This window comes from Entelurus aequoreus, linkage group LG20 (genome assembly GCF_033978785.1).
Source record: "Entelurus aequoreus isolate RoL-2023_Sb linkage group LG20, RoL_Eaeq_v1.1, whole genome shotgun sequence".
In the NCBI taxonomy this organism is placed as follows: domain Eukaryota; kingdom Metazoa; phylum Chordata; class Actinopteri; order Syngnathiformes; family Syngnathidae; genus Entelurus; species Entelurus aequoreus.
The window spans coordinates 37,427,545-37,437,514 of NC_084750.1; the positions used below are offsets into that span (position 1 = coordinate 37,427,545).

Here is a 9,970-nt window from a genome sequence, read left to right on the forward strand (position 1 = left end):
CTGTCTGCTACGTTCAATCGGTGCTCTAGTCTTTGACGATGTGAGTATGTTAATGATTGTGTAAGACTCATTTAGACTGTTAATAGACATTACTGTGCTTGTGTAATGTTTAGTGGTGTTTTAAGAACATTATTGGTGCCGGGTTGTGAAGAAGCTACCAGCTAACATCTTATTGTTAAGGATTGCATTGCTGCTGCTAATGTGGCTAGTTCACACATGCTATTATGAAACTGCAATATATTGACAGCTTGTTTGTGCATGTATGTTTTCTGTTCTTCACATTATGTCTCCAGTTCTATACTTTAAACATATCTATAGGCATAAGACACAGATTGTTGTTTAATTAGATAACATACATATTAATAAAGTATTTTACTTGTGTATTACAGATACTAACCTAACCCAAAGTACCGATGTGTATACGCCAATATGCACAATTAAAGTTGACGAGTCTAACTGATGACCGTGTGTTCTCTGATCAGAACCCCAACGTGGTCAATATCCTAATAAGCCAGTCTCAGAGTTTAATACTCAACACTGCGCTGTAGATGGGTAAAGGTGAACAAATCAAATGCTACTTTCTCCTGTGTGCCATTGTACAATTTGTGCTGTAAACCTGAGCTTATTGTAAACAAACATGGCATCAATCGTGTTTTGACTTTTTCACTGTTTCAGAGGAATACAATGAAGATGCCTTCTACTAAAGAAACTGACCAAAGGACACCTGGAACAAAAGGCCCAGGGCTTATTTCTATTCCTGCAGCGTTTAAAAAGTGCCAGATGTTTGTCAGAGACGACCTTAGGACTGAGGCGGTCTAAGATTTAATAATTTATTGGCGTTACAAGGCAGGAATGTATTGGTATCGACTTGAAAAAAATATATATGTGCATCCCAAAATATAAAGCTTTGCTGCCATTACCACAGCTGCTCTGTTAGACAATAGTATGACATAGGAGGAGACTCTGACTGGTGTGGTGGCTGGCAGATTTCACTTCAAAATACACCAAGATGGGACCTCAGATAAAACTGTAAGCAAGTTTTGAACAAATAAATGACGTGCATTCAAGTAAAACAGTTAAAAGATGTTCTGCCAAGAAAACATTGGCTTTAAGAATTGCAGACTTTATATAAAAATTGTGTCATACAAATACAGACGTTAGAAAATCACGCAAGTTCGTCGCCTGTCTGTGACGTCATCGCCACGCGCCTTCAAAGCACTTTGGCGGATACCGGAAGAAAAGCAGGCGAACGAGAAATAAACAAGCCACCATTGCGATCCAGTGTGTGGACACATTTAGGCTTTTGCAAAGACAGAGATGTTATTAATAAGCCGCTTGCTGTTTGTAGGATAGGAAAAATTCAATGGCATCACATCAGATCTCTCAAACCACCTATGGCGCCATGGGATTTGACACAGGCCGACCGCCCAGGCAAAGCAGCATTCATGGAGCATCTGTCGGATGTGATGTGAGTGGATGTTGACAAACAAAGAACCGAAAACAACAACAAAAATGCTGAAAAACAACAGCTACAGTAGCAGGTAAATCTACTACGGATTCAACCTAAAGATATGTTGGTTGCAACTTATTTTTGATAATAACATTGTATTATTTTATGTTGAAAACCAAAAGCAGAAGTAGCAAGTAATTATACTGTTAAAATGTTGCTTACTGTACTTTAATTGAACGTTTCTTTAATACTGTAAATGAGAGCAGTACAGGTTTCCTCTTGTTATTTCAACCGAAAGTGTTGGGTGCACTTTATTCAAATAAGATGTGAATGCATTGGCAGGTAATTGTTGTATCCATAATTCATACAGGAATACAGGAAACTTCACCTGCAGTTTATTTCACAGACACGCTGGTTGATTTTTTTATTTTGCTAAAAAGTTACTGAACCATTTCAGATTGTATCGCTCTAAATAAACTAATATTGTCCCTGAATCGTATCAGCGACCTCAAATTATGATTCGAATCAAATCGTTAAAACAAATTGTTAAATCAATCAATCAAATATCAAAGTTTATTTGTATAGCCCTAAATGATGAGTGTCTCAAAGGGCTGCATAAGCCACAACGACATCCTCGGCCCAGGTCCAATCCTTAGTATTTTAGCTTTATTTTGCACGAGTTAAAATAACATTGCGTGTACAGTCAACATATGAGCTCTCTTCTATAATATTAAATGACGTGTTATCATTAACGATGTAAACAGAGTAGTGTTTTTTTTTTGGTGTCAGTTTTTTATTAGGGTCGGTCTTGGAGGACCTTTAAGATTCTGGAAAAATTATACGGCTATTGGTATTTTTTTTTCCCCAACTGACCGTCATAAACATGACACGTGCGCGGTCACATTCACTTAGGTGCTGCTCAAGGCATAAAGAAAGACAGGTATAGGATCGAATAATTATGGAATAATCACACATAAGGAAACAACACCACACAATATTTCCTCCACAAAAGTCCCTCAAAGTCACACATGCTTATATATAATGTTAGTGTCAGTTTGAAGTGAACGCGCTTTACTCACGACCGCCGCTACTGTGCTTTATCAACCGTCCTTTTAGCAATTCGGTAATACACAGGCCAATACTAATCCACTCAAAAAAGGGAACAAAGGAAGCAATACATTAATCCATAAAGTTGCTCTGATGCAAAATGGCATTGGCTGATTTACGTATCCTATGTATTTTTTTTAAGATATGTCAAGTAAACGGTCTGTGCTCTGCACATGAATGCCATACCTTAATATTATTTCCAGCAGAGTGTAATTGTAATCAACAGAACACACAGAGATGGAACTGTGTGGTCCTTACAAAATGATAACAACTGCATTGCACCTGGTCCTTGCACTTGAAATATAGTTGACTTGTTTAATATGGAAATACTATATGATTTGGACCATAGGGCGCACCGGATTATAAGGCGCACTGCCGATAAACAGTCTATTTTCGATCTTTTTTCATATATAAGGCGCACCGGATTATATATAGGGCGCATTAAAGGAGTCTTTTTCTTTTCTAAATGTATAACACTTCCTTGTGGTCTACATAACATGTAACGGTGGTTCTTTGGTCAAAATGTTGCACAGATTATGTTTTACAGATCATCTTCAAGCCGCTTTCTGACAGTCGCTTCCAGATGCGCCGTTTTGTGGTCGGTCTTATTTACGTGGCTCACCTTCGGCAGCGTCTTCTCCCCGTCATCTTTGTTGTAGCAGTGTAGCGTGCAAGGACGGGAGTGGAAGAAATGTCAAAAGATGGAGCTAACTGTTTTAATGACATTCAAACTTCACTTAAATCAATAACAGAGCAGCATCTCCTCATCCGCCGGAAATGTGTCCCATGAAAAACCGTCCGACCGGAACTCTCTAATAACTGCAGTTCCTTGGGTAAATAATGTAAACTCCGGTATGTTTTAGCACTTCCATGGCAGATATAAGTAAGAACATTAAGTGTAAAGTTCTTTATATTACAAATGGCAACAGCGGAGGATGAATGTCCCATAACAAGATAGAGAAAAAGAAGAAGCTTATCGTCTACGGCGTCATCACGGACTACAAAGGCGGACGTGCGCAATTTTTTAAGACTTATGCAGAGCCCAAATACAGTTTAGCAGGTACCAGAAGGTAAGAAAAGTTTATTTTGCATAATATTGTGAAACAAAACGCCAGAAAATATGTCTTAACTTAAACACACATACCATAATAATACTCGTATGTTGAAGCACAGTACAATCGTGCTGTAAGATGTTACATGATGTTGGTGGTTTTCAACCACTTGTGCTAATAAAACATGCATTTTTTCCACGTCTTTATTTACAGCAATTACATATTGTACAGTACTGATGATTACCGGTATCGATAAGGAATATTGATCCCTAGAGTGGTTTCACATGTTTTAAGAGGGTGCAATTTTTCTAGCTATAATGGGAATGTAGAATTTGAATGTCAACGCAAGACGTTACTTGGGAGAATATTACAACAGAATGGAATAGAGTAGCAAGAATTTATCATCAGCTTCCTGTAATAGCTCATTTTCATCCGTTGTCCTAAGGCAGGTTAATACAGTAAGCATTCAACAGGTCATGATACAAAAGAATACATAAATAACAAGACATTACACATTACAAGCATACCATAAGCACATACCATGGACAAAAAAAAAACAAGTGAATAATCTAATCGTGCGTGCATGTCTGATTAGTTTTCAACCACTGTTTCAGTGCAGTTTTAAATGTTATATGGAATATAATATGGAAATCAACCTAAAAACATGCACACTCAGCTCTGATTACACACACAAACAAATTGAGATACAGACATACATATACACTCTCAATGCCAGTGTTGTGAGTTGGAGAAGATAACCGGGACATGTGCCTTTTGAAGTGTTAATGTGCGAGGAGTGTTCAAAAGGAGTCTTTTGGAGAAGTGGCTGACAAGTTAGCAAGTGTCGCTCGCATCGCTGACAGTGACGACATTACCGTCATTGTTTACTGAAGCAGAGATGCTGACTGTGCGTTATGATCAACGCGCATGCATCGTCAGGCTTTTTAATCGATAGACTTATCAGATTTAATTTTTCATTATCTATAGCAGGGGTGTCAAAAGTGTGGCCCGGAGGCCATTTGCGGCCCGCAGCTAATGTTTTAAAGGCCCACGGCACATTCTTAAAATACTATTAAAATAAACAAAAACATAACAAAAGTGGAATAAAAAAAGCTTACAGGTAAAATGTAATTTAGAAAAAGTTGCAATGTTGACTAATAAAACAAAGCTGTTTTTTTTTCTTTAAAACTGTCATTGCTCAAAACATAATATTGAATGAAAATCAATGTTTTTATGAATTATTGACCTATCCAAGGCTCCGATTACTTCACATCAAATATTCCACTTTGAAAAATAGTTTTTGTGGAAGATTTTGCTTATTTTGTGTGTTTGCCATAAAAAACAACAACATAGTTTTCTTTGACAAAACCAGCGAAAAACAAACAAAACAACATTTAAAAAAAAAAAAAACTTAGAATTGAGGGGTAGATCTGAAGTTGATGTAGACTCTAGAGATTTAAATAAATAATGTGTGTATGTCCTGGCACACCATTATCATCATTTCATGACCCAAGCAAAAAACTTTTTACACTTCTATACTGAAATAAATACACCTACAACTTCCATCCATCCATCCATTTACTACCGCTTGTCCCGTTCGGGGTCGCGGGGGTGCTGGAGCCTATCTGAGCTGCAATCGGGCAGAAGGCGGGGTACACCCTGGACAAGTCACCATCTCATCGCAGGGCCAAATCAGATAGACAGACAACATTCACACTCACATTCACACACTAGGGACCATTTAGTGTTGCCAATCAACCTATCCCCAGGTGCATGTTTTTGGAGGTGGGAGGAAGCCGGAGTACCCGGAGGGAACCCACGCAGTCACGGGGAGAACATGCAAACTCCACACAGAAACATCCCGAGCGCAGCATCGAACCCAGGGCCTTCGTATTGCGAGGCACATGCACTAACCCCTTTTTCCCACCGTGCTGCCCACAACTACAACTTATTAAATAAAAATATAGAAAAAAAATACCGGCAGCGGTAAAGTTTAGATCCATGAAGGAAAGAAGAAAGCGAATGAATGTTTATAACTAGAGATGTCCGATAATATCGGCATGTCGGCCGATAAATGCTTTAAAATATAATATCGGAAATTATCGGTATCGGTTTCAAAAAGTAAAATGTATGACTTTTTAAAGTGTGGTACACGGACGTAGGGAGAAGTACAGAGCGCCAATAAACCTCAAAGGCACTGCCTTTGCGTGCCGGCCCAATCACATAATATCTACGGCTTTTCACCCACACAAGTGAATGCCATGCATACTTGGTCAACAGCCATACAGGTCACACTGAGGGTGACCATATAAACAACTTTAACACTGTTACAAATATGCGGCACACTGTGAACCCACACCAAACAAGAATGACAAACACATTTCGGGAGAACATCCGCACCGTAACACAACATAAACACAACAGAACAAATACCCAGAACCCCTTGCAGCACTAACTCTTCCGGGACGCTACAATATACACCCCCCGCTACCCCCTACTCCCCCCAACCTCCTCATGCTCTCTCAGGGAGAGCATGTCCCAAATTCCAAGCTGCTGTTTTGAGGCATGTTAAAAAAAATAATGCACTCTGTGACTTCAATAATAAATATGGCAGTGCCATGTTGGCATTTTTTTCCCCCCATAACTTGAGTTGATTTATTTTGGAAAATCTTGTTACATTGTTTAATGCATCCAGCGGGGAATCACAACAAAATTAGGCATAATAATGTGTTAATTCCACGACGGTATATATCGGTATCGGTTGATATCGGAATCGGTAATTAAGAGTTGGACAATATTGGAATATCTGCAAAAAAGCCATTATCGGACATCTCTATTTATAACTGAATATTAGGGCTGTGAATCTTTGGGTGTCCCACGATTCGATTCAATATCGATTCTTGGGGTCACGATTCGATTCAAAATCAATTTTTTTTAATTCAAAACGATTCTCTATTCATTCAATACATAGGATTTCAGCAGGATCTTCCCCAGTCTGCTGACATGCAAGCAGAGTAGTAGATTTTTGTAAAAAGCTTCTATAATTGTAAAGGACAATGTTTTATCAACTGATTGCAATAATGTAAATTTGTTTTAACTATTAAATGAACCAAAAATATTACTTATTTTATCTTTGTGAAAATATTGGACACAGTGTGTTGTCAAGCTTATGAGATGCGATGCAAGTGTAAGCCACTGTGACACTATTGTTCTTTTTTTTTTTTATAAATGTCTAATGATAATGTCAATGACGGATTTTTAATCACTGCTATGTTGAAATTGTAACCAATATTGATACTGTTGTTGATAATATTCATTTTTGTTTCACTGCTTTTGGTTTGTTCCGTGTTGTGTTTGTGACGGCGTGGCGAAGTTGGTAGAGTGGCCGTGCCAGCAATCGGAGGGTTGCTGGTTACTGGGGTTCAATCCCCACCTTCTACCATCCTAGTCACGTCCGTTGTGTCCTTGGGCAAGACACTTCACCCTTGCTCCTGATGGGTGCTGGTAGCGCCTTGCATGGCAGCTCCCTCCATCAGTGTGTGAATGTGTGTGTGAAGTTAAAGTTAAAGTAAAAGTTAAAGTTAAAGTTAAAGTACCAATGATTGTCACACACACACTAGGTGTGGTGAAATGTGTCCTCTGCATTTGACCCATCCCCTTGATCACCCCCTGGGAGGTGAGGGGAGCAGTGGGCAGCAGCGTAGCCGCGCCCGGGAATCATTTTTGGTGATTTGGTGAATGTGGAAATACTGTCAAAGCGCTTTGAGTACCTTGAAGGTAGAAAAGCGCTATACAAGTATAACCCATTTATCATTTTATTTATTATAATTGCTCTGTTTATTGCAGTTCTGAGTGTTGCTGGGTCGGGTTTGGTTTTGGAATTGTATTGTATTGTTATGGTATTGCTGTGTATTGTTTTGTTGGATTGATTAATTCTAAAAAATACAAAATTAAATATATAAAAATTTTTTTTAAAAATCTATGTTTTAAAAATGAGAATCTATTCTGAATCGCACAACGTGAGAATCGCGATTCGAATTCGAATCGATGTTTTCCCACACCCCTACTGAATACATTTACATATGCATAAACATTGGTTTTCAAAACGCTTACAAAAAAATGTGGGACCCCATTTTTATCACTTGATGGGGCCCCTGGGACCCCATTTTTGAAAATTCCTAGCGCCAACACTGCCTAGAGTAGTTTCACATGTTTCAAGAGGGTGAAATTTCGCTCGCTATAGTGGGAATGGAGGATTTGAATGTCAACACAAGACTCTACTTGGGTAGAATAGCTACGTTAATATTTAAGTATGGCTTGCATTGCAACAGAATGGATTAGAGTAAAAAAAAAAAAGAGTTTGACTTACATTTCTTTAAACACTTGATCCACTGCCTCACTATCATGCTGTGGTACTTCTTGTAGTCGATACACCACGTTGACAGTCCTTGGATGGAGTCCATTGTGTTCGTCACGTTCAGCAACTTTCTGTCCAGCACAGCTTCGAACGAGGCGCCCGCGTCGCTCCCTCGACCCGCCGCCATGACTTTAAAACCCTCGGCCTCGCTAAAACACACCAAAGTTAGCTGTAGCTTAGCCGGCTAGCTTACCGTAAGCACAGACTCGGCAGCCATTATGTCATATTACAAAATCATTACTACTGAGTAGATCTGCGTTTTTGCAGTTGCACGCAATTAGCGTGTGTGTGAAAGCAAGGGACGTGTGTGTATTTTATGATTTAAAAAAAATATATTAGCGCGCTGAGCGAAGAACACTGCGTTGCACTGGTACTGGAAAGTCAAAATAACAAGAGTTTCTAGCCGGGGGAAAGTAACTGAAACGCCTGTCGTAACCGGATATCCGGTTTGGAGACGAACGCCTTACAGTCACATAGCAAACTATATTTGTGTGTTTTACACCTTTTGTTTAACGTTGAAATATCGTACAATAGTATCTCCATATTTGACTAGAGAACACAATGTCATGTTTTGTATTCAATGTCATAAACTAATACGTAATGCGGGATTATTAGTCCTATTGCTAGCAATGCTAAACTCTGTACTTCACACTGTTTTATTTATGTTCGAAATGCGTTTTTACGGACATATTTTATGTAAGTGACGTTGTTAGTACGCGTGTTACTTTGAAGGGTATTTGATCATATAACTAGTGGTGTGCCGTCAGGGCCAGCAAGGCCTTCTCTGCTGGCCTAACAACCAGAAATCATGATCATAATTAAAGATAAAAGTCATTTTTAATTTACTTTCCCTAAATATCTAAAAAAAAAACATTCATATTCACTGCTGGCCTAACATAACCAGAAATCATGATCATAATTAAAGATAAAAGTCATTTTTATTTTACTTTCCCTAAATATCTAAAAATATTAATATTCTCCCTGGCCTAACATAACCAGAAATCATGATCATAATTAAAGATAAAAGTCATTTTTTATTTACTTTCCCTAAATATCTAAAAAAAAATATTCATATTCTCTGTTGGCCTAACATAACCAGAAATCATGATCATAATTAAAGATAAAAGTCATTTTTTATTTACTTTCCCTAAATATCTAAAAAATATTCATATTCTCTGCTGGCGTAACATAACCAGAAATCATGATCATAATTAAAGATAAAAGTATTTTTTTTATTTACTTTCCCTAAATATCTAAAAAAATATTCATATTCTCTGCTGGCTTAACATAACCAGAAATCATGATCATAATTAAAGATAAAAGTAATTTTTAATTTACTTTCCTTAAATATCTAAAACATATTCATATTCTCTGCTGGCGTAACACAACCAGAAATCATGATCATAATTGAAGATACAATAATTTTTTTATTTACTTTCTCTAAATATCTAAAAATATTCATATTCTCTGCTGGCCTAACATAACCAGAAATCATGATCATAATTAAAGATAAAAGTAATTTTTTTATTTACTTTCCCTAAATATCTAAAAAATATTCATATTCTCTGCTGGCTTAACATAACCAGAAATCATGATCATAATTAAAGATAAAAGTAATTTTTAATTTACTTTCCCTAAATATCTAAAACATATTCATATTCTCTGCTGGCGTAACATAACCAGAAATCATGATCATAATTGAAGATACAATAATTTTTTTATTTACTTTCTCTAAATATCTAAAAATATTCATATTCTCTGCTGGCCTAACATAACCAGAAATCATGATCATAATTAAAGATAAAAGTCATTTTTTATTTACTTTCCCTAAATATCTAAAAATATTAATATTCTCTGCTGGCCTAACACAGGGGTAGGGAACCTATGGCTCTAGAGCCAGATGTGGCTCTTTTGATGACTGCATCCGGCTCTCAGATAAGTCTT

At 37.4% G+C, this 9,970-nt stretch overlaps 1 protein-coding gene across 2 annotated transcripts in view; it reads right to left on the minus strand.

The window, feature by feature from the left end:
• Window positions 1–8,473, minus strand: part of rprd2a (regulation of nuclear pre-mRNA domain containing 2a) — a 49,916-nt gene extending 41,443 nt beyond the window's left edge. The window contains exon 1 of one of the 2 annotated variants that reach the window (XM_062030058.1): window positions 7,979–8,473. In XM_062030058.1, the coding sequence (XP_061886042.1) occupies window positions 7,979–8,153 (175 nt within the window). In that variant the 5' untranslated portion in view covers window positions 8,154–8,473. The remainder of the gene's footprint in view (window positions 1–7,978) is intronic. The other variant, XM_062030056.1, reaches the window with a different exon arrangement.
• Between the last annotated feature and the right edge of the window lie 1,497 nt (window positions 8,474–9,970).